The sequence below is a fragment of the Empidonax traillii genome, unplaced genomic scaffold (genome assembly GCF_003031625.1).
Source record: "Empidonax traillii isolate 1590-97213 ecotype Southwest subspecies unplaced genomic scaffold, ASM303162v1 scaffold586:size682069, whole genome shotgun sequence".
Classification (NCBI taxonomy): Eukaryota; Metazoa; Chordata; class Aves; order Passeriformes; family Tyrannidae; genus Empidonax; species Empidonax traillii.
Genome location: NW_020955779.1, coordinates 157702 through 183730, shown reverse-complemented (window position 1 = coordinate 183730; position 26029 = coordinate 157702). Strand labels below are relative to the sequence as shown.

The 26029-nt window shown below is 41.3% G+C and overlaps 1 protein-coding gene across 3 annotated transcripts in view; it reads right to left on the bottom strand.

Annotated features, from left to right (window-relative positions):
- The window catches only part of TTC7A (tetratricopeptide repeat domain 7A), a 172968-nt gene that overhangs the window by 15717 nt on the left and 131222 nt on the right, over positions 1 to 26029 (bottom strand). For all 3 annotated transcript variants that reach the window (XM_027898243.1, XM_027898244.1, XM_027898245.1), the window contains one exon: positions 23576 to 23778. In XM_027898243.1, coding sequence (XP_027754044.1) covers positions 23576 to 23778 — 203 coding nt within the window. The remainder of the gene's footprint in view (positions 1 to 23575; positions 23779 to 26029) is intronic.

The following is a 26029-nucleotide window of genomic DNA, read 5'->3' as shown; positions in this document are numbered from 1 at the left end:
GTCATGGCTTGCACTGAATTCCTTTCAGCGCTAATGTAAAACAGCTATTTTCCCCTGAATTATCTGAATAATACTGTTTTGTCTGACATTTTAAGAAGCTTTGTTTTGAGACATGTTCCATGCTATAGCTGTGCAGTAAGAGAATTTGTGAACTTTGTTCACCAGAATCTGTTCATATGAAGTCATTCTTCTTTTTAATTCCCTTCTCTTGCTTCTTAGCAGTCCCAGATAGCAATGCCACCTGTATGATGTGTGCATACTGTATGTCACTCCACTGTTGAAACAGTTCCTTAATAAACAAAATGCTGAAATACAGCTTGCTCATCTGTCTTGGATAAGAGATCTACCCACAGATATAACTGCACTTTTTAATTCTGTACAGGGAGAAAGGGCCTAAACTTCCATATAAATTATCTGCTGTAATATTTCACAATCTGAGTTTGAACCTAGGCAATGAGGCTGTGCTTCTGCTGCAAAGGACAACATCTCTTGGAGATGGAACAAGCTACTCAACTATGGTATCTCTAAAATTGCAAACAAAAGAGACAATCAGTGCTTTTTGATGTGGACATCTGTCAGCAGAGAAACAACTGCTAATTGTCATGTAATAACCACACCAGACACTTTCATAGCAGTCATCTTTCTGGAATTCAAGCATGAAAAAAACTGTTACTCATCCAAGCACCAAGCATATTTTGTCTGAATCTGGCTGCATTTCTGTAACTGTTTAAAACTCAGACATGATATGATGCTCTTTTACAGATGGATACCTGAGATCAAAATACTTAGCCAAAATACAGCAGTCAGTTATTGTTTTTCTTGGCATGTGGTTAAGGTATTGAGCTTTATATTCTAATATTTGCATTTCAGTTTTAGAAGCAATGTAGGTGTACTGATAAAAGGTGCCGATATCTCACATAAATACAAGCACGTGGGATTTGTAGAGGATTGGTTCAGCAGCAGAACTATTCAGTTGCACTTCATTCAGACAAGTCCTTGCTCCTACAGAAGCACTGTAGGAGCTGTCACTTTGGCAGCTACATGGCTCTACATGAGCTCTGAACAATGTTAAAGCAGTACAATGCTGTCTAAAAGCCATGTGCGGGGAGGAATAGCTAATTCTCTTTTTATGAAAGGATTGACTGCAGACAGCCTGTCAACTACAGAAACCATATATGTAATTTCCTAAAGCATCTGCATACCTCCCTCGCAGGCATGGGCTCACCAGCCCATCACTTAATTGAAGAGAATGGAAAAAATAGTTGCAACTTCTCCAGATACAACAGGCAAATGGATGTCTTTAATGACTAGTAACCTGAACCAGGTCTGAACTGACTGAAAACTTCTGGAGAGTATCTCTTGATTTGATGACACCAAAGGTGCCTGCACTACAGACCAGTTATTTTGCTGATTACATAGTTCGGCAGTAGGCTAATGATGAGTACACTGTATTTGGGAAAATACAAAGGAGAAGGGAAAAATGAATCTTCTTGAGAGCTGCCAGAGAGAAATGCTGGATCATCAGGGAAGTGGATAAAATCAATCTCTCATGATTTTCAGCAAACCAGTGAAAAAACTCGACTGACTGAACGTAAGGAACACGGTAACTGCTGCAATAGCACAGAAACATATACGTAAGATACATTTTAGCACTGCCCAGAGTCCTAAGCAAGAAAAATAAAATACCAAACATTATGAAGTCTTTTTTATCCATATGGAATGAAGAGAATTCTTACAGACCAACACAACCTCTAGTGCTGCATCCATTCTCTAGTCTAGCAAAGCCCTTTCATTTTTATGAGGTTGGTCTGCCTTTATCCTAGGAGGAATGGACACGAGTATATTAAATGAACCAGCCTGCACCTTTGAGATGCCTGGGGAAGCAGCAATGTGGAAAAGACCCATGGCGTCTGGGGAGCACTACAGATGGAAAATGAGGGAGAGGGGCATCTTCAGTTGTTGTGTCAAAGCCTCAACAAAACACAGACTCCAGCAGCAGCAGTCCCTGATGGGGATGATGTACTTGTAAAACATTTACATTTTCAGCAGGATGTTTCTCATTAAACTCAATTGGTTTGCACACCTGCTGGGAATGACTGCTCTGCACCTCCTCTCCCTCTCCTACTTGAGCAGAGAGGAGGCAACTGCTGAGGCTACCACACAGCACTGTGTTCCTTTTGTGCACTGACAGTAATTGAGAAAATGGATGGCAACAGCCTGTTTTGTGTTTGCTACTGTTCTAGGAAGTGCTTTATTTTTCTTTCTTCCTCCCCCTCCCACCTTCCAGAGCATCAGACTGCTCAGGTTTTACAGCTCTTTTGTGAGACTGACAGGACTTTGTGTACTTTCCCAAATGCAGGGTATCCCAACTGATGCTGGTAATAAACCACTAAGGACCAAGGAAAGTACCCATACAAATCCTGACTATGATCAGATCGAAGGGGAAAGGGTGGTATTGAAGCATGCCATGGTTAATAGTGCAAAGCAGAATAGCCAGCTGTCACCAAACACTTCTCAGTCTGTTTTATGAGCACAGCCTGACTTGTACATTTTAAGAATGGGTTTTATTGACACTATTGTGTTATATTGTCTGAGGCATTTATGTTTTTGCCCAGAAAGGTCTGAGGCAACCAAACCTTCAGAGAAAGCTGCTAAAACTGTGTGGACGGTCAGCAGGACCTCTGTTTTCACACTGCTGTCCTAAGGCTCCCTTTCTGCATGTTTAGGGAGCCAGCACTTGTCAGTGAGATGTAAGTAATACCTTAAAAGAATACTTGAATGTAATGGCCTTGTTGTACTGCAGCGTTGCCCTGCTGTGAAATGAGAAAAATGCATTTACTCTGCCGAGGCAGCAGGTCAGCATCCCAAATGTTCTCCCCTCCAACAAGCTCACTGGGTCAGAATAATTCTGTTTTGGATTGTACAGGACAGTCTCCTGGGCAACACGCTTCACAGCAGTGCTTGGGGGGAACACGCCCTTGAATGCAAGGCAGTCAATGAGGTTTATAATTACAGTGTTTTATAACATCGTTCATTCAGGCAGGGAAGGATACTGCTGAAGGGACCTCAAACAAGAGAAATCATATATCTGCAGCTACATAAATAGTTGTTGTTAACATGATTTGAATCTTGGATGGCAGAAGGAGCTCTTCTATTCACTGTGCTGTCCAGCATCGTGCAAAGAATGCACACATCAGTTTTAAACTCAGGCGGCAGTAGGACATGAAACTCAGAGTTCAGCTACCCTATTCCACAGAAGAGGATGTAAAATCCACTCTATCACTGAAATCTTCTGACTGCATTAAGCAAGGTCTTGGCTCAAGGCCAGGTCCCAGCTGTCCCTGTAGTGATAATGACTGCTCTCCCTCGGGGTGCTGGGCACAGGCAGTATCCAGCTGCATTTTCACACACACACACACATGTAAATTGTCTGAATGTGGTGGTATAAATGCTTCTGGGATGACAAACTGAACCCAAAGATGTCTCATCCACAACAAGATCCTTGCAGAATACATTATATTTTTATATTATATTTATTCTTAGAAAAGCCTGGAGGTAAAAAAAAATAAAATCTCCTGGTACAGTTTATCTGATGCTTTGTTTTTGAGTGTCCTTGATGCATAACAGCATGCTATCATCTCTAAAGATTAAAACCAATCCCTTCTTATTGCTCTGCTGGGTATTTTCAAAGAAATTCATGCACAGATGTAAACAAATAAAAACAATGTCCAATGGCTCTGCAGAGATCCTAGGCCTCAAGTTTCAGGTAGTCTAGAGACAATTTTAAACACAGACCTCTTAAATCCTTGGCTACACCTCCGGTAGGTGAGGACATGCTGGCAAAACTTCAGTAGCTTTAATAGGGTGAGGCTGGTTGAGGATTTTCAATATCATCTCCATTTTGTGGGTTTTAGGGTACAGCTTAACTAGGATCTAGAGCTTATCATGTGCAACGCTGCATTTTCATTATTTTTTAAATTAGAGCTCCAAGTTAAATAACAACACCTTTGTTCAGGCTTGGTTTAAACAAAAATTCAGAGTAGCCAGGTTGGTTTTCATGATGTTAAAGTCTAAGATTTTTGATGGACTATGGTAAAGGTGGAGAAAGTCACCCTCTTATCATCAGTGCAGGACTGGGGCCCAAAATGACTGAATTAAATGCAGTATAAACTGGGAGAGCCTCAGGCACTGATGAAGGAACAGTTCAGCTCGCTTCAGTTAACATGTCTTTTGCTTTTACCCACTTGGCTTTATTGTTCCGAGGATCTGGCCCAGTGCAAGAATGAAATCCCTCCCCCAGGCCTGTTCTGCTTCCAGCATTTGCTGCTGGCTCGCTTTGATGGACAGTTGCAGGAGTTTCTTAAGGAGAAATTTATGTGGCAGTGCTGCACTTAGGGAAAGTCTGAAAATAGGCTTTTTTCTTTTTCTTCACCCCTGCTTGTGCGCTAGCTTTGCTCAGACTGAAAAAACACTGCAAAGGTATACTTGAGGGTTTGGTTTCCAAAGGCTGGGAAAAATCATTCACAAGGTCACCTGCGAAGCAAAGCCAACTCCAGATGGAACTATGCATAGGATGCTTGGGCCAAACACAAGATGTTGATTACAGGAGTATTGATTTAGGGGTGCTTGTGGTATAGAGGATAACAGGGATAATGTGGAATACAAAACCATGCTCTCTTGCCTACAAACAGCCCCAGAACGCAGTGTATCACAGTGCATAGGAAGGAAGACCCAGCAGGTCGTGTTCAGATTGTACCTGCTGCACAATTCCATTCCATTTTTAGAAAATCTCTACAGTACTGCAGAAAGCCAGTTACTTTCAAGGCCTTCTCTGCCTCTTCTACTTTGGGTGGGGATTTACTGGAAGCCCAGTGGCTTTGTTTGGGATAGTTACTTTTACCTTTTCCCTGGTTTACCTCTTGAAAAGCTGATTTCCCAGCATACTGGGGGAGCTATGGAAGATTCTTGTGTTGTGTGCAGTGAGGGACAGTAACATTCAAGCACAGTTATTTAGGTTTGTCAAAGCTCTATGTACCAGTACTAGTCACCTGGGAAGGGGGTGGCATCCACACCTACACAGCTGCTTCTCTAACCCCCTTCCTTGAGAAAAGCATCTCAAGCCTACGTAGTGTTAAAGGCACAGTATAGGTTTTTCTTCCTTTCCCCAAGCGCTGGGATATCCTGCCATAGATACCTAAAAGCCATCATAATTCCTTTTAATTTGAAAGGTTTCACCTTCAGCTCTGTAGTATCTGAGCAAAGGAAGTCTTTTCTAAAGGGAGCTCTCTTCTAACAGGAGATGGAGAGAGGCAGTCCTTCTGGTTCTTCTCAAACTGTGACAGGCGCTATGACCACTGAAATGGAAAAAGTTTGCAAATTGTCTAGTTCAAAGTATGCAAAAATAGCAGGGCTGCAATTCCAACAAGGCTGCTCTTCTGTCCCTGTTTGATGCCAACTTGTGAGAGTGAAAATGGATAATCCAAGGCTATTGAGATTCAGTCCATTTACAGAATTTTAATTGTATGAATTTGATTTGAAAGAATTTGTGTTACATGTATATATCATGACTTGTCATCGTTGCCTGCATTGACACTACATTATGTGAACGTTTTTATTCCAGAGACTAGCTACATTGATAAAATCACTTAGTACAGCTGACCAAGCTAAAAATAAATTTATAAAAAATAGGCTCTCTTTTGGCTCAAGGATCTCACATATATGCCATTTTTACTTTGTGATGCTGCTATTTTCGATGCAGCTATTTTATATTTTCTGGTTTGGGAAAGCTAATTTCAAACAATGGGTTTGTTGCAAACCACTTCCTTTGATTGTTTTTCTTTCACTATTCGAAGTAGCAGGTAAGTTAAAATGATATATGCTTCCAGTTTGTCTGATCTGCTGTGCCAGCCCGCAAATAATATATAATACAGAATTTTTAAGGGAATGCAACATCTATGAGTTGAGAAAGTTGTCTAACCACTGGTGACTAGGGTGATGTTCAAAGAAAAAAAATTTCAAGCTGCAGAAATGTGAAATTAACACTTAAATACTTGCATAATCATTTATCACTAGTGAAAAGCAGACCTGAGCTTTCAAGGTTGCTTGTTTGACATATGTGTGGTATTCCAGGAACGCCACCAAGGAATGCTAAGGTGAGGGTTTCTGCTCCTGAAGCCTGGAATTCTCCAGGGCTTGTGGATTTTATTGGTCTTTCTACGTTTATTTACTTTTCTTGCTCTCAGGGCAAGACACTTTTCAAGCAAACAGGATACCAAATAGTCCATGAATCCGGTGTTGAAGATACTGCAGGCAATTTTGCTCTTAATGTGCATGAAATATGTACAGAATCTCTTACTGAAGTCACAAGGAAAACTAGTGTCTGCTTGTACTGCAGAAGCCTGTCCTGAACTATCCTCACATACAAAATCTCAGTTCAGGAAAGATTTAAATGCTGTGGGGTCTGGCTGTATGTTAACAAATCTATAAGCTCTCCTACAACATCAAGCTTTGAGCCTCACAATGTGTTAAGGGATTATACAGGACTTTAGAAATGCTTCAGTGTGGCATTTGTTTAATTTGACCTAGCTTCATTTGTCTGTATTAGTCACTCCTGTGCTCTGCTGAGCTGCAAGTGACAGCCTCAAAGAGAAAATACCTCTGCTGGCCAATCAGATCAGAAATTCTGTATATTCTGTTTAGATGCAAGGGAATAATACTGCTCTCTTATTAAAATCCACACAATCCCACAGAAGCGCCAAATCTCCTCACCATTAGATGCTTTGGAAAACATTGCCCAGGGGAGTATTTCCATAAGGATGAAGTTAATGTTTCCTCTTGTTTAAAAAAATTAACACTATCTCATAACTGCTTCAGGTTAGTATGTTATGCTAAATGAGCTGAACAAGTGATGCATTTCACTTTTCAAGAAAAAGAGAGGCAGTAGGGTAGACCTGCACATTAGGGAGAGTTTTGATTGTCCAGAGCTGAATGATAGTGACGACAGAGTTGAGTGTTTATGGGTAAGAATCAGGGGGAAGGCCAACATGGCAGATATTCTGGTGGGAGCCAGTTAAAGACCACCCAACCAGGATGAAGAGGCAGACAGAATATTCTATAAGCGACTGGAAGATTAAGTCTTAAAATCACTAGCCCTTGTTCTTGTGGGGTACTTCAACTTACCAGACGTCTGATGAAAATACAACACAGCAAACAGGAAGCAGTCTAGGAGTTCCTAAAGTGAGGTTCCTGGAGTTGTTTAGGCTGAAGATACAGATATCACTCTGCACAACTACCTGAAAGGAGGATGTAGCTAGGTGTCTCTTCTGAGTAACAAGTAACAGGACAAGAGGAAGTGGCATCAAGTTCTGCCATGGGAGGTTCAGGTCAGACATTAGGAAAAATTTCTTCACCGAAAGGGTTGCCAAGCACTGGATGACGAACAGGCTGCCCAGGGAAGAGGAGGAGTCAACCATCCCTGGAGATATTTAAAAGATGTGTGGATGTTTTAGCGGTAGATTGGACAGTGCTGGGTAAACGGTTGGACTCAATGATTAATTAAAGATCTTTTCCAACCCAAACGATTCCATGGTTCATCCATATGCTGCCTCTTTCGTGTTGGTTCATGTCATGTTCAATGCAGGTGTTAAAGTCTGCAGTACACAGATTGACTTGACAGGTTGTGGAGAAGAAGTGGGAACTGTTGCTTATAACGCAAGGAAAGGCAGAGACCACAAGGATAAATTTACCAATGAGCAGCAACAGCATTTGCTGTACTAACATATGGAATAGCAGCTTTTCCTGACCCTCAGGGGTCCAGGCCCAGACATGTGAGAGCCAAAGCATAGATGGTTGTTTCCCAGTGGCCCTCTGCATTTGGGTTGCATGGTGAGGTTTTGGTAGCATGGGGACTAAAGACGTGGTTGAGGTCAATTCACCACACTCTCCATTTCAGGTATCCAGCACTGCCCTCACTCAGCCTCCCACTCTACTCACTTCAGGATCACAAGACTTCACTCTTTCAACTAATTAGACTCCTCCTGCCCTGACCTGGCTAGTTCTGCAAGGAAGGTCTTCTTTAGAATCTGTTTTTTGTTTATTTTCCTACTTTGCTCTGCCCTGGGGCACAACCCACTTACCAAATGGCCTTGGGGACCTGCCCCCTTCCCAAAGCACCAGACCCCAACCAGTCAAGATTGCTCAGGGCATGCAGGAGATGCTCCTTCCATCTAAGGTTTCATAACTAAATCTGAAACTGCTAAAACTGGCTCACACTACACTTCTTGTAGCTCTGATATACACAAATATGTGTGTGTACACAGAGATGCACACACTTATAGCCCTGCTGTAGGCCACAGAGGATGCGAGAACCATTCCAGCAGCTCGCCTGTCTACAAACAATGAAGGCATCAAATCACAAGGTCACACCAGGGAGCCTCCTACCAAAGGTGTCTTCCTCCAGCAGCTTTCCAGTGACTAGTGAATTCCCAACAGGCCTAACTTTTTCACATTGCTCTGCTTCTACTAATGTTGCCTTGAGCAATATCATTCCTTACTGTCTACAGTGTGGAAAAAGATCTTGAACACTGTATGGCTTTCTGTACGAAGGGGACTGTGAGTTATTGAAAAAATCAGTGTTCATACGAAAATCTCAGCATAACTCAGACGTGGCAGCTCTGTATTTTTAAATATATCACTGATCAAACTAATCTTCTACTTACTCTGAGTGTAAAAATCTTACTTGCCATAAGTGACCATTACGTGCAATTTGCCTCTGGCCCTCAACAACACAGGTTTTGTTTGTTGTTTCAATGCCAGAGTCTCCCCGGAGCTTTAAGAGAAACTGCATTTGTTAATAAGTGACCTCTTGCAGCTGGGATGAAATAACCCCATGCAACTGTATGAGCTGGATGCCAACTGGGGAAAAGCAGCTCGGCAGGAAAAAACTTGGGGATGCTGGTGGACAACAATTGAGCACGAATCAGCAGGGCACCCGTACAGTGCTGAAGGTTTATGTCATACTGTGTTGCACTAGGTAATGCCTCACAGCAGACCGGCAGCAATTATTTCCTTCTATTTTTTTTAATATCTGGAGTGCTGTCACTAGTTTTGGGTTCCTCAGTACCAAAAAGATGATGACAAACTGGAGCAGGACAGGTGTAGTGCCACTGAGATGGCTGGGGGGACCATGATATTATGGAAAGCTTGAGAGAAGAATATTCAGCCTTTCCCCTTCCAGGCTAAGGATGTATTCAACTGCCACCTTCAGCTACCTGATGAGTGACTGCAAAAAAGATGGAACAAAACTTTTCTCAGAGGTGCTCAGTTGCAATGGATTAAGGTACAGCAAGGTTGTACCTTAACCTTGTTCTGGTTGATTAGCTATTTAGAAAAAATTCTTCACAAGGAGTGTGCAGCATCAGAACACAGGCTCAGAGAGGTAGAGAATAGTCACCCTGGGAAATAATCAAAGCTAAGCTGGACACAGCCCTGAGCTACCTGTATCAAATACAGATATTTGAAGGTGGCTCTGCTGTGAGCAAGAGGTGGGACCAGACGACCTCTGGAGGAAAGGTCCTTTCTCACCTAAATTCTTCTATGATTCTAATGTGCCCCATGACATGTGCGATAAGATATTAGGAGCACTTAATATATCATCACTGGTGTCAGGTATCATCAACACTTTCATCAGCTGGAACGCTGCCGAGCTGACTCAAATACTGTACATCTTGTCTAACTGCAATTAAAAAGGCACATGGCAGTTTCTGTGTATCTTAATTAGCCTTGTACCATGCACACTGACAATCAAAATTAGCTTACTTGGGGGGGTCTGTTACCCACTCAATTCAGAGTTTATATGGAGCTTGCCTTTTTTGTTGTAAATCTTACTAAGGCTCACAAAATAAGGCCCTCCTTCAGAGTCACATTAACCACGGTCCGGATTTTGAGGGATCAAAGCAAAGTTCACATAGTGCAAACCTAATGAATCAAACCCCATAAGATTAATGTTCCTGCATAAAGCAGCAAACCTCACATAGAGCTCCACAGACCTGCCTCTTCTTTTATTGCTCTGCTCTTGGGATGCAAAAGGAGCAGCAGGGCAGTGACGTCTCTCCCACATTGGTATCTACTATTGTAATGCTAAGTGCTAGCTCCTATCACCCCCCGTAATCCTGTTTGGGAAGCTCTGCTACAGCATTTATGTTCTTATCTTTGTTTAGTCAATGCTGGCAAATAAAAGCATAAACAAATAATCTCCACAGTACAGCTTGGCACTACTGAGATGCTGCCATTTGTGTTCCAGTTGATTTTTATTTGCAGTTTCTTATGTTGGTGACAATCTTGGAAAGCAGATACAGCCTTGTAAGTGATGCAATTGTAAAACTGAAGTTTTTATGAGTCTACTCTTTTTATTTAAATGAATGCTGAACAGGTGATCACAAGCAGAGAGAGAACTGGGCTAATTATGAAAACTTCAATGCAGTAATTTCTCTGGAACAAGTCAATGCAATTTTACCTCTTCCTGCCTTAGGCCATGCACTAGGAGATACTCATATGATATAAAGAGGTACGTGATCTATACAAACATAGGCACCCACTTTAATTGCACAGTCTTTCTATATCTTTAGGGGAAGAACAGAGGGAGATTCTTCCACAAGGCAATGCAGAGCAACAGCCTAACAAGAGGCTCTCCACCAATCTTGGAGAATACCCCTCTCTGGGCAACTGGTGAAAGAATGGCCAACTCATCTACCTAAGCTAAAGGCTGAGAACTAGGCAATGTGAATTTTCCCAACATAGAATGGAATTACCACCTCAGACTCCCAGAAGCAAAGAGGAAGTATAAAAGCCCATTGTTCTGTTCATTTCTTACAAAGCCAGTGGCTATTAAGTAAAGCACGACAGAAAAATTACTACCCATCCAACTTCTAAAGATACTGGTCACAAGGACAGGTTTAGGCAAGCTTTGTATTTGACAATGCCAGTGAACTGCATGACTCGAGAGAGCAACCACAAGACAGAAATGCTCCAGCCCATTTCTGATCAAGCAGCTCCCAGTTGGTGTGATGCACCCAATGGTGGTCTCCAGTTCATGCCCTTCCTGATGGAGGAAAGGCTTGGCTAACTCCAGAAGTCATAAATCTCCCCACTGAAAGGTGATTAGCTTGAAAATCCCCTGTTGTTCTGTCAGGAAGCCATATAGAAGAGCTGCAAATCCATTATATTACATCTGGCAGACATGTATCTAAGAATACATGGCATCTGGTGATATATGGAAACTATCACACTATACGTTCAGACAGCTTATACAACTATCTCTTTCCAAATTAACATTCTTGCCATCTGATTCTCATTAGACTCACTCAACTGTTCTGTTAATCTCGTATTTTTCCTCCCAAGGGATTAACATTGATTTTTTTTTTTGTCTTGTGCACACACAGGAAGGTCATACTGTTTCCTACATAGTGGATTCATTCAATAAGGAACTACATTATTAAACCTTATTGTCAATACAGCTGAGCTGCCACAATGCTGCTCATTTTTAAGAGAATCCCAATGCAACTCTCCTGAGTCCAGCTACATCCATCATTCCACTCCATGACACAAGCCACTTGACAACTCATTAAGAATATAGATAAAAAATGGAGGTCAGGGCCGAATTCCAGGGAAGCCCTACTGCCATTCAAACTCCACCTCGAATTCAAAAAATAATAAACAAAATAATTACAAAATGCTTCTAGGAATAGATTGTCTTCAGCAGAAAATGGAAATGGGAAGGCAGGACAACAGGTAGGCCTGCAGGACGTTTTTAGCTGGATACTCTGCATTTTAGGTCACAGGTGAGGACATTATTAATTCAGTCATTGGTGACCTGGACAGGGCAGCCTGCATGCCTGAATGGGCAACCACTGTTTTGGGTTTGGTTAAGTCCTACTTACAGGTACTTTTGGGGTTGTCCAATCTCTCCCTCATAAACTGACCATGCTGCAGTATCAGATGATACTTGATGACCTAGAAGGCTGCTTCAGAACCTCCCTGCACTGATGGCCGAGAACCCTCTTCAATCTCCAGCAGCCACTTATAGCAGATCAAGCTGCCTCCTTTAGCTGATGCAGCTTTTCTCCCTCCACAGCATTCACTATTTATTTCCCCGCGTACCTGCAGAGAGCAGGAAGATCTCTTCCCAGTCTTTGTTTTACTACCCCGACAAGTCAAGATCTCTCTATCCCACCCCTGATGCCCACAGGCTGTTTTTGCCCTGGGGCCTTCCCCTGCCTCCATCTTTTTCCAGCCAGGGATTCTCTCTCAACCCCTTTCACAAAAACATAAGCAAGACTCACATTAGCAATATTAAACAGCAGCTCACTGATAGACTGGATATTTATAGAAGCCTGAGGAAGGACGAGGAATAGAGCAAGAGATATGTTTTCAACACGGAAAAAATACACAAGTTTAGATGTCACGAAGAACAAACACAAAATGTATATTAAGTTCCTGCCTCAGGCATTGATTATTCCAAAGGGCTGAGGACTTCTGCCTGATTTCTTGGTTCTGGATTGTTTGTTCTGTTGTTTTCAGATACTCTTTCAAAACCACTGAAATAAGCTTTTACCTAAGTGCACTTTAAGATTGTTTGTGGTGAATTTTACCTTTCTTGAATAAAACAGCAAGTAAATAGCATTGAAAAAGCCTTCTGGGGAAAATCAAGGTTGGGTTTAAGTCCTGCAGAAATCTACAAGGCAAAGAGATGAAAAAAGAAGAAACAACCTACTGAACAGGTAATGGAAGAGAAAGAAAGTGATTTTAACTGTCTCTGAGTAGTCAATGCTTTAACTTGGCATTTTTAAATGAGTAGCAGTCTATGCTTTTTGCTGTCAATTCTTTCCCCTCCCCTTCTCTTACACACCTATATATCACCATCTGCTTATTCTCCAAATGTACTGGAGAAATGCAGTGCACTCAACAGAAAAAAAAAATAAAAAGAGAAAAACTGTTCCTAGCATAGTCCCCTCATCGAGGGAAAACTTATGGGGTGGACTGAAATGTTTAAATGTTTTGTACTATCAGAGTAGTCCAAAAATATCCTGCTGGAGACTAGGACTTTGCAAATTCACCCTTGCAGTGTTTTCTTGTGCACTCCATATTAGGTAGACCTAAGAGAGTCCCAGTGTGTGTAGCTCTCAAAGCTGCATCACGGAAGACGTCACTTGTCTTCCTCTGGGTGGCTCGAATCTCCTGTTGACTGTCACTATTACTTACTTAAGGAAGGGGAAAAAAAAAAAAAAAGGCACTTCGTTCAAGGTTGCTCCATTTTTGGAATGGCTTGTAATGACTGTCTGCATGAATGCTTTTCCTACCTTTAGGTCTGTCATCTCTCTCTTAAAAATCCAACCCCCTTCTCACCAGGGAAAAATTGCAGAATTGTGCTGGTACAAAGATGTTCTGCTTGCACTGAATTTGCAAAGCAGGAGAATACATTTACTGTCAGAGAAAGGAAGCACCCTCCCTCCCCCTGCAAAAAGCTATTTTTTGCAGGTGTTGTCATATCTTATCCCCAGGAAGAGGAGAGGGCTGTGCTAAAAAGCTGTCAGATTCACATTTGCTTCTATTTTACTCTGTCCTTCACAGCACTGCTACAACAATTCATCAATACAGTGGAGGGCAAGGCACGACACACAGGCACAGCAGATTCCTCTAATGAAAACAAATCCTTGCTAGAGGAAGAAATAGTTTGCAGGTCTGCCTCCTAAATCCTACTCCCACTGCAATAATGTTTTCATCACTACTTACATTTAGGGACATAAGGGTACTCAGAGCTCTAAAGCACGTAATTTGTGCTGAACAGTTGCAGTACTTTGTCCAGAATAATTTGTGGTCCAAAATCCCGAATGAATACAGGAATCAAGACATACAACTAGAATAAATAAATTTTGTGTTTACAGAGCGCCTGTCATCTGAAAGTATGTGCAGATATTAATTAAGCTTCACAAACCCCAGATGAAGTAGATTAGTAGCTTCATCCCTGTTTTACCGAGGTTTAGAGTAAAGTGTGACACATAATCAGAGCTGAAAGTGCAGCAGAGCTGGCCATGCCAGGGATGGCGAGAGCCAGGGCTCCACCTCCTCTCTGGCCTCTTCAGAGAATTGCCTTCAATGGAAAATGACTGAGTTGCAGTTCTTTTCTCTCTCTAAGAGGAAGGACCCACCCTGTTGCACAACAGTAGCAGAGTCCCAGCCTGAAGTGCTTTGATAAATACCATGAAATGGTGCCTGGTTTGGGAAGAGAAATCTAGAGGTTGCCCGCTTTCATACATTTGCTTTGGGTGCTCTATCTCGCTCTTTCTAAAACACCAAAAGATTGCCCCTGCAGCAGCACTCCCTCACAAACAGTCCTAACAGCTTGGCTTGTGGCTTCTCAGGTTTAAGGGACATGGCATATGGAGCGTCTGAGGTAATTTAATAACTGATACCGGTTTTTATATTTCTATTTCTATGCATTTTTACTATATTATAACTCGGAAGCCACACCAACCTTGAGTCATACAGATGAATGTAATTAAGAACTAGTCAATACATAAATCAGATTCTTAAAATAACCCTCTCTTGAAGCAGGTTTTACCACAGAAATTCTGAATAATAAACACACCTGATACCATCAAAAAATATTTAAAGTAATGAACACAAGGAATAGAGGTATTAAGATAAAAACTTAGAAAGCGTTTCTAGTAATGCTTCAATTGTTTTGTATGTTAAAGAATAGTCAAAATTTTTTTTTTGCAGACATTATCTACCGAAATTCAAATTCTTACGACAGCAGTTTCTCCAAGATTTCATTTAAGTATTTGTTTAGGTAGTAGCTATGATAACGAAAACTATTCTCAGCATCACAGAAATAGTACAACTGTCAACTTCATCAGAATTGCCCAGTCCTTAACTCTGCTTATTACCTTTGTCTAAACAAGAGCAGAGGGAGCATCAAATGCAGCCAGGAAGAAGTATCTCCAGAACAGATAAAAACAGGTCACTTGCTGTGTCTCTAGATACAATTACCCACCTAATTACACTTAGGACAAATGCACAGTTGTTCTAACTACTAGAGAATGAATTGTAATCATGATGTTCAGTTCTCTGTACACAAATATGAAAAACTGAGAAAGAAATGTCACTGTAAATGGAAACAGACCACGGCATAGCTATCTACAAAACAGAAAAAAACTGCATAAACTACACACAAAGGCAGCTTCTCAGATGATAACTAACTCTATTAAATAATGTGAAAATTACGCTCTTTTGTTCTCACATTTAAGCACAGAAAGCATTCTAATTTAGTTTTCAAGGTAAAAATGGTTTTAATTAGGGTCCTAGCTGCCTTGCAAGACGTACAGACCTTGGTATGATGGACCTATGATAATTTACCGACGCAGAGAATCTGCCCTGTGATTTATATCATTACTCCATGGCAGCATGAAACAAATCCCCAAGGAAGTAACACATGTCATCCTTGAAAATATTAAGCAATCAAACCATGTTTTTATTATGTGAATGGATGCCTTTGAAAACAAGGATGCATGCACCATACTGTGAGGTAAAATGAAATAAATGAACAGAAATAATTCATTTCCATGTTCTAATCAGCAGAAACTGTAGTCTTCAAATTATCCTGATCCTACCAAATGTGAGTCTGGATACAATAGGTTGACTCTCCTACTAAAATGAACATGAAATTGCATCCTAAGTACACAATGAAGGCCAAATTAAACAGTCCAAGGCTCTTTTCAAAGGCTCTTTCTTTTTATTCAGTCCTTGCATCCCACTGAACAATTAAGAACAGAAGTTTTAAATACAGTATCATATAGTTTTTAAATGCTCAGATGTAATCAAGAGCGATGAACTTATATAACCTATACAAAAATCTGTTCTCAATCAAGGTCTTCAGCTTCCAGCATTACCAGTAGAGAGAAATCTGTGTTCCACCAGCTAAAAGGATGTCTCTGGCAAGCAAAATGAAGTATATTTATCAAATACTAGAACTACATGCTTCTTGCCTGCGTTGTATTCACAGACTGGGACACCGACATCTCTGCAAGGACCCGAGACAAGTGTTACACTGCTTACTGCTATTATAAATAACCATGCATTTATTAGAGATGCTGACCATTCAGAAAATAAAATCCAGCCCCTACAGGCACGAGGAGATGGAAACAGACCTTTGATAACAAAATCGGGTTAATACAAAACAGTTGAACTAGAACATTGTGTTTCTATGAAAATGTACATAGACATAATTATGCAAGTAAAAGACCATGGGCAGAGAGGGTTTTTTTAAACAGTGAGTCCACAACACTGCCCTTGAAGGTAAGTTATTTTTTCTAAGTGCATTATTTGCTCTATTCTGCCTATCTTAAAAAGAACTGTAAGAAGTTCAGAGAGAGGAAGTAGCAATAGAGAAAGGAACAGGACTGGTTCAGTGACAGATACCTATAAAATCAGTAACGGGAGCGGGATGAATAAGAATCAGCAGGGTGTCTTCCAAAATAAGAACAAGGTGCAGCTCCATGGCTAAAAAGAGCTGCATTGAGAACATACAGAATGTGGCAGTTCTTTGTACAGCAGAAAGGAGACCTGTGGGTCTCCTTGCCTAAGGGTATTGTGAATGATGAAAGCTCTTAACACAGGCTCAAGACAAGCTCATGAAGGAGAAATGCAATGTGAATTACTATGCAAGTCGAATCTAACTCTACTTCAGGATGTCCCTGAGCTAAGTCATAACCTTAGAAGTATCACATATGCCTGCCCTGCCCTCATTCTTTCCTAGGAACTTCTTTGATGCTGTTGGTGAGAAGGACTAGATAAACCTCTGGCCTAACCTGGTACAGTCATACCAGTGTTATGTTTAGTATCTACTTGCAGAAAAAAATTCCTGGTAATAGCTTCAAATTCACTTTGGAGGGGCTGACTGGATGGAAAGCAGCTTTGCAGGAAAGGAACTGGTGAACAAGCAGCTGTCCATGGGCCAGTGACGTGCTCCTGCAGCAAAGGCAGCAAACAGCATCCTGGGATGCATTAGGAACAGCGTTACCAGAAGGTCAAGGGAGTTGATCCTTCCTCTCTGCTCAGCACTGGTGAGGCCACACCTGGCACACTGTGAGCAGTTCTGGGCTCTCCAGGTACAAGGAAGACATGGACATACTTGAAAAAGTCCAGCAAAGGGGCATTGAGATCATTAAGGGACTGGAGCATCTGTCATACAAAGAGAAGCTGAGAGCTGGGTCTTGTTCAGTCTGAAGAAGAGGGGGGAGACCTTAACAATACAATTAAATATCTGACAGTAAAGTCTAAAGAAGATGGAACAACCAGACTCTTCTCAGTGGTATTCAGTGACTGGATGGGCACAAACTGAAACACAAGAAATTCCATTTAAACATAAGTAAAAGCTTTGTTTATTGTAAGGGTGATCAAACATTGGAAGAGATTGCACAGAGGTTGTTCCATCCTTTGAGATGTTCAAACCCCAGCTGGACATGGTCCTGGTACCGTGCTCTAGCTGAACCTGTTGAGCAGGGAGTTGGATTAACAAGATCTCCCAATATCCCTTCCAACCTCAACCATTCTGTGGTTCTGGTATGTGGCTGATACCTCCCTAACTGCACTCTCCATAAGAACTTCTCCCCAAAAATAACCAGGGCTTCCTGGGGAAATGTCAGAATCTAAACTAATCTTGGAAAACAGCGGTCAAAAATAGCCCAGCCTAGGTGACTTAAACCTATGTGAGTGGGAAGCTTGTTTTGAACTTCACTTGGGAAGTACTATGTGACTGTGAACCTTTCTCCATGGTTGCCAATCTTATGTTTTGTGGTTCAGATGACAGTCGAAAAAGAACTCTCATGATTAGCACAACCCCTGTTACCTGTATATTCTATCTGATTATGGAACAAATCAAGTACATGTTCACTAGATTATGTTTTCTTCCCATTTATGTGGACACATTACGAAGGCTGCTTTTCATTTTAACCTTCAGAAAAACTCACCAAACAAAACCCAATATATGTTTCACTTTGTTTTGCTTTCAAGCATAGGGATAAAGCAATGCAGACAGCTATGCAGCATTCTGACAACAACCTTATCATCCTTGCCCCACCCTTCAAGAGAAGTGAAGAATCATTACAATCTTCCACTGCACTCAGTAAGATCCAAGTATGAATCAAACAAATTTTTTGCTTTGTTTTGATGGTATTGTTTGTTGTTTTCATTAATTTGGCACAGTGATGGAGATGAGGGTGCCCATTTCCTTCCCTTTTAAATATACAATTCTTTTTCTTCTTTTCTGAACTAAAACATGTCACGAATTGCTCTGACTTGACAAAGTGCTATGTGAGATGCATGCTGGGCAGGAGTCTTCTGAGTATCTCAGTATGTTTTTAGTTTATCTTGCAATATTACTTATGAAGCTTTAGGACTCAAATCCAACATGCTGGCATTGATTTGCTCCTTCTCTGAATCAAAAGTGGGAATGGTACTGAATGCACTGTGGCTGGAACTAGCAAATCCCAGTGTCATTCTGTAGTTACGTACGGGTAGGTAGATTTGTGTATCGCTTTACAAGGAGGTGTCATCTGCCCCAGCTTGTATTATATTTTCTGACTTTGCTGGGCACATGTCAGTTTTGTTATCACTGTCCCAAAGCTGTGTATAGCATGATGTTATATAAACAAAATTTGGTACATACTGAAAAAAGTAAGCCATAGTTATTGGTTGTAGAAATGTGCTGTCAGAGGTCATAGTGTAAGACAAAGGGATACGGACTAAGCTCTTGTTTCTAGACCAGCAAAGACACCTGCTCAGTAGAGACTCCATCAGCCTCCCTGGGGGGGAGAAGTGCTCTGTGATCCTTGCAAGCAGGCCCCAGAAGGAGCCTGTGAAAGAGAAGAAGGAAAAAACAGGGCTGTTCTGGTAAAGGGAGGGATGACAGAAATGTGTGAGACAGAATCAGAAGAAATGTGGAAAAAGAACCTTAGCAAGTTGTATTTATGAAAGAAAACTGTGGTCTCACAGTATGTATGATTTTTAAAGGCCAAGCTAATTGTTTCTGGCAGCCAAAGGAGTAGCTCCACACCTCACCAGGAGTTCTTTGGTACATAAGTGTGCTCCAAATAGCCTCAAAAACTGACTGCGCATGTCTTTTTCAAGAGAAAACAGAACTCCTCAACAAATATCCTTCCTTAAATTAGGTTATCAGCCAGTAGTATTTACTTTGTAAATGCCAATGGTGGATTCCTAAAACAGGCTTAAGGATCCTGTGACATCACTCAGAAATCGCACGTGTCACAAGAAGCAGCACAACTATGTGGTATTTTCAAAGTGCCTGTGGTTTCCTAACCACAGTACTGACACCGAGTGCCAAAGGCCACCGTGATGAAGCAGAGCACGCTGCTCACCTCACTGGATGTGCTCAGCATGGCACTCCTGCTGAACTGCACTGCTCTTCCACGCAGCACCGTGCTTTATATGGAAAGCACACTGATTTGACAGCTACTGTAAACACCCTGCAGTCACAGTAAAACACAGCCATTTTCAGCTAAGCAGAGAAAGAGCTTGTGTGTATTATGGTGGTGACTCTATTCTGTGTAAAGGTGAAGTTACTGACACCCGGTGGACTCATTCATTGCTAGATTTGTGCCCTTCATTTAAAGTCAGCGACACTCTTCAGGTTGAAACTTTCCAAATATAGCTCTGACAACCCACTTCTGAGAGCCCAAGGGAAGAGACATGACTACTTTGCTAATTGATGCTGATACACCAGGGAGGATTGGCACTGTCTGCAGCAGAGTCTTCCCTTAAAGTGGACTAGGTCGGCTGGATGGCACCAAGTCAAACAGTAATTCTCATAACCAGACCATCTTTCTCTAATTTATTACATTTCCACAACAGTATTACTACAGCGGGCAAACGATGCTCTCAATTTTGGAGGACCAGCACTGAAACAACATGTGTAAATTTAATTTCAGGTGCCTGCGTACGTGTCTTTCATAATTCTGAACCCCTCGGGACTAGGTGATAATCTGTTTCGGCATCTTGCATAAGCCAAGACATATATTTCCCTCTGGTAGGGAACTGAACATACTGTGCTCAAAAACTTGTATTTTTAATAAAAGTACAGCTAGCACTTGGCTAATTCATACATTTCAGAAAGGCATTCAGTTTTCTTTTAATGGCCTTGAGGAGATTCAGAATTTACCACTTGTTACATTACATCCTCAACTGCATAAACCCAGTCTTAAGTTCCCCATGGGGACACTGTCTCATTCAGTACACAGGACAAAATCACTTAGCTAGCAGCCATTCAGTATTTCAGTTTTGCCCTTTTTATTTGATGCATAGCCCTAAAAGCCTTGTTTACTGCACATTATTCCAGCTCTGTTCTGAAGGCAGAATGATTAATTTCTTTACAGGCTTTTCTTTACAGGCTTTTCTATAGTGCTCATCAGATGTTTCTAACTTGTTATGTGCAATTTCCTAGCTTTTGGAAAAACATACAAAGGAGTGCCATTATGTGGCATCATATAACTACTGCCATGATTCATATCAGCAGGGATAGACCAGACCTTTGCTAACAGGTGTAAACCACAGGCTGCCAGCATGGCCAAGATAAAGGAGATGAGGCACATGCTTAAGCAAGTGATTTTCACTGATATTTGCTGGCACCAGGATGGGAAGAATCAGAATCTTAAGGAGACTGAAGGAAATGGAAAGGAAGTACAGGTTCCTGCTCCTTTGCCACTCTCAGAAGATGGACCCTTTTAATTTGCCCTTTCCAACATGCCCACCTCTCAACCCATGTGTCTTCTTATCTATCCAGTCTTATCCAGTGTTACCTATCTTACCCTATTTTCTGTCTATCCTTAATTCTCTCACTTTGTTACTGAATTTATCTTTCCTTCTCCTCACTTGCTTACAGACTGAGTCTCTGCCCCCAAATTTCCCATCTCCTTGTCTTTTTCAACTCTCCTAAATTTTACTTCTGTCCCTTGACTAAGACATCACCACAGAATACTCTGAACTGGAAGGGACTCACAAAGATCATCAAAGTCCGTCTCCTGGCCCAAAACTGCACAAGAAGGCCCCAAGACTCACACCATGTGCCTGAGTGCATTGTCCAAACACTTCCAGAACTCTGGCAAGCTTGGTGCTGTGATCACTTCCCTGGGGAGCCTGTTTCAGTGCTCAATCATCCTCTGGGTGAAAAACCTTCTCCTAATATCCAACTTAAGCCTCCCCTGACACAGCTTCAGGCCATTCCCTCCCATCCTAACATTGGTCACCAGAAAGAAGAGAGTTAAGTGCCTTCCTCTCTGCGTCCCCTCATGAGGAAGCTATAGACAGCTATCAAGTCTCCTCTCAGTCTCCTCTTCTCTAGGCTGAACAAGCCAAGTGATCTCAGCTGCTCCTCATATGGCTTCTCCTCTAAACTCTTCAACATCTTTGTGGTCCTCCTTTGGACCTTCCTATACTGCGGTGCCCAAAACTGCACACAGGACTCGAGCTGAGGCCACCCCAATGCAGAGCAGAGGGGGACAATCCCCTCCCTCGACCAGCTGGCAATGCTTTGCCTGATGCCCCCAGGATACGGTTGGCCCTCCTGGCTGCCAGGGCACTGCTGACTCATATTTGACTTGCTGTCAATCAGGACCTCCCAGGGTCCCTTTCTGTGAAGCAACTTTCCAGCCTCTCATCCCCCAGTCTGTCCATACACCCAGGGTTGCCCCAGGGCAGGTGCCTTCACAAATCCATCCTGGCTGTGACCAATGACAGCATTGTCTTTCAGGTGTTTTTCAGTAACTCCCAGAATAACCTCTATAATTTTACCAGTCACTGAAGTAAGACTGACAGGCCTGTAGTTACCAGCATCATCCCTCTTGCCTGTGTTGAAAATTACTGGAGTTTGAGGGGACGGAACATTCACAGACTCCTTAGAGCTTTCAGAAATACATATCTGCTAAGCACATATGTGTTTTTTAAAGGTTACAACTTGGATAACCTGGAGAGGATTTTCTTAGGGATGGTAAAAAGCATATTGATATGTTACCCATTACTTGCAAAACCTGTAGACACCAAGGCACAGTAAAGAAGATGTCACAGAAGCCTTTAAGGTCTCTTCTGTAGCCTCATTTTCCGGAACACTTATGACATTTTCCGAAGTAAACTGGGCCAGAGTGATTTGCATCTCAGAAATTTTTATTCCAAATTACTATAGTTTCAGAAAATTTCAAGCAACTGAAATAGGAAGACACAGAATGTGGTTGTGTCCACAAAATAAGACAAAAATTAAAGCTATTAGTACCATGTTGGAATCTAACTTGATGGCTGTTCTGGTATCAGTGACTTGTCTGAAATTCTGACTGAGCAAAGAATATAATTCCATCTAGCTAGGTTTTTAATGACTGATTCTGTAAAGGCTATATCCGAACATCAGAGTAATATTATTACCCCATATAAGCTTGAAATCTGTATAGCTGTTCTTTAATGTTCTCCTGACATATGCACCAGCTATTCAATTGCTGGTTTTGTACATATTCCTTATTTTGTACACATTCATTATTACCAAATATCTCATCCCTTGCCTGTAAGTTCTACTATTTTCTCTCAATTATAACTTCCCATTTGTCCTCTAGTGCACTAATATCCCTTCACTTTTGGAGATACCAGCAGACTCCATGAGGACCAAATTCATGCCAGGAGATACGAATCTGCTAACAAAGACTCTAAGCAGGCACATGGATACAGAATTCCTATAAAAAATAAATTTGTCAAGACAGACTTCTAAAATCCTGGAGAGATCTAATAAGGGCTACAGTTAACAAGACACTTCATTGATGAAATTTGATTTACTGTTCTGATTTCACAAGAGAAGTGGGTTTTGGTCTTCCACAAAGCTCCCTGTATTACTACTATTGTTATTAAGCTCTAGGCCCTGTGTCTGGCAAACAGTTTGTTTTGGGCTTGGTGCCACAGAAAAAAGAAAAACTTGCTGGGTAGGAGAGTTACCAAAAAAACCCCAAAACTGTGGAGTCACTGCCCCTACACAAGGCTGGAACTAAGCTGCAGCTTAAGGGAACAAGAGTTTAATTTTGTTGTAAAGTTACAGTTTATCTTGATTTGAGTAGACACAAGACACCAGCCCAAGGTTTACAAACCCCATCCATCTCTCTCTCTCTCTCTCTCTCTCTCCATATTCTAGAGTTATTTAGTTCAAATCTTTCAAAGATCCATGTACTGCTAATTTAAAATTAATAACAGTTAGTAGGAAAAGCAGCAAAGACAAAGCAGTGGATTGACTTCCAAAACTATCAGCCTCTGTCAATTAAAATATTTACTTTTGATATAAGTGCTAATCAGTTAAAAACATTCAATCCAGTCTTAAAATAGAGGTTCAAGCTACCCAATTTATTCTTGGAACAGTCACTTGCTCTCAGGATTAGGAAGACAATGGCATCCAGAGCAAGCACGAGCCTTCTCCCCTCCTATTACAGTTAATCAGGAACATAAATACTATAATGGAGCTGAGCCCCTGCAAACTTACCAGGCTGTTCATAATTTCCACTCCAGCTGGATTCACTGTGAGCGCTTCATCATACAATTGCTTAGCCTCCTCCAAATTGCCTTTCATCTCTGCAAACTTCCCACGCATGTACAGTACAGCATGAGATGTGGGGAAAAGACTAGCTGCCTCCTGGATACAAAAGCCTGCTTCTTTGAGATGCTGCTGTTCCATGAAGAGTTCAGCTAAAAAAAAAAAAAACAAACAAAAAACCAAACCATAAACACAAAGCAAAAAACACCGTACCATTAGAGGAAATATAACAGAGACCTTTCTTTGTATTAATTATAAATCATCTCCCTTAAGCATATTAAAACATGAGGCCACGATCCGGCACAAGGCTTACTACTATGGTTAGTGCTTGCTATCATGATTGGATTCCCTGAATGGATCTTTTCCTAATGCTAAGGGCTCTATACAGATGTTCATGGACATCTTTAGGTGGTGTCCAGACAGAGGACAGCCTTAAGGATTCCTCCACTGGGAACGTAAACAGTGCTGCACTAAGCCCTAAGGAAGCAGGGCTGGTAGCTACTTGGAGCCATCATATGTATTTCCAAGTAATCGGGGGGGAAAAAAAGAACAGAGTAAGATACCCCTGTCAACTGAGAACTTCAGACATGTCAGAGTAATATGATACATCTGAGCTGGATAACTTACCTTAAAAAAATATTTCCCCATTTAAAAAGATGATAAAAGTGTTTCTCTCTGCTTGTTTGTCAAGTTTATGAGATAGCTGTCTCTTAAATTTTCAGAGACTGTTAAAATCAAAAGGCTTTTATAATCTAGACCTATTTATATTGTGTATTCACCCATTTACTTCCTCATACAATACAGAAAAACAAAATATAGCTCTTGGAAGAGACCACTCATTTACTTTCTCGATCTTTCAGCAACTGTCTTAGTGGTTTTCTTAGGAAAAAAAAAGTAACAGGCATACCTATGTGCTTGAATGTCAACTTGTTAATGAAATAATTTCTCATGATCAACATAAATTTCATAACACATTTCATGGTTGAACTTTAACATTTCTCAGGATTTGGACTAAATGACTGTCTGACTAGATGATTGTTGTGTTGGACTGAATGGATGATCGTTGTAAGTCTCTTTCAACTGAAATAGCCTAATTCTAGATTTATTAGATATTGAATTCTTTTAAAAGGTCAGAAGTGATACTCAGTTTTCACTGCTACATGTAACTGAAAAGGAAAACTGTGTTTTTAGACAGATATATATATATATATATACACACACACACATCTATACACAAACCTGTATGCATGTACACATATAAAATAATTCTCTCTCTTCATGCAGCAGGCACTGCTCTTTGGTCCATAACCTGTTTGTGTTCTGTGTGTTCTCACTGCAAAAAATCAGTGTCTTTTTTTATAACTGATGTGGTAATGCAGTAAGTATTGACAGTTCAAGAGTCCAATTCAAAATTACTAATTTAGGCTCCAGATTTAGAAAAAACGATTCTGAAATTAGACACAACCTTAAATGCCCTGACTTTTAAAGGCAGTGAATATTCTCAGGAAGTCTCTGCAAGGAGGGAAATTAGTGTGACAATTTCTCTTAAATAGATTTGAAATTCTGCCAGTTTCAAAACACTGGGAGACCCAGAAGACTGTGGGGACTTGGCATGGTGACATCAAGACTGCTGGCAAGAGGTGAGCAGGAATGCATCTCAAAGGCAGTCCTGCCTGAGCATGGAAAGGCTCCTCCTTGCCTATCTGACGTGCAACTGGGACCACAGATAGCATTTCCATTGGCACACTAAAAAGGATTATGTACTGAAGTGACAGCATGGCTGAATACCCTTCCAATTCTGAGGTGGTCCTCCTAGAAGAAGGGTGAGGCACTGTCAAGAAAATGCTCGAATATTCCTTGGCCATCCCTAGGTCGTGCTACAGATAAATGTCATTCTCCAAGGCTGTCAACATGAGCAAAATATTAGTTCCTTCATAAGAGTTATACTCTTTCAGAATGACTCATATACATTTCTCTCTGGTTAATCATAAAATCTCTGCATGCATCCCTTCCCTTGGCTCCAAGAGGCTGCAGCTATCTATAATAACAGAAAGCAAGGCCATGTACCTTGTCAAGCTGAGTATTTGCACAGCCTTACGCAAAAATTTGTGGGAGGACAGTATTTTCCTTGCACTTCCAAGGAACAGAGCATTTTCCTGCCAAGTGCTGCATAGCAGCTGATGCTGTGCATGTGGCATAAATGAGGATGGGGATGTGCAAAGAGGCGATCACTGCCTGAAGATGAACCCTTCATTCGCAAAGTTAGCACAAACTTAGCAGCACAAAAGAAGGGGTGAAATCCTGGCACTGTTTGGAGTCGGCAGAAGTTCTGCATACTGCCGTATAAAAAACTCTATTAGTAACTAACAGCATCGTGTGACTTGTTGCATTTCAGAAAAGAAT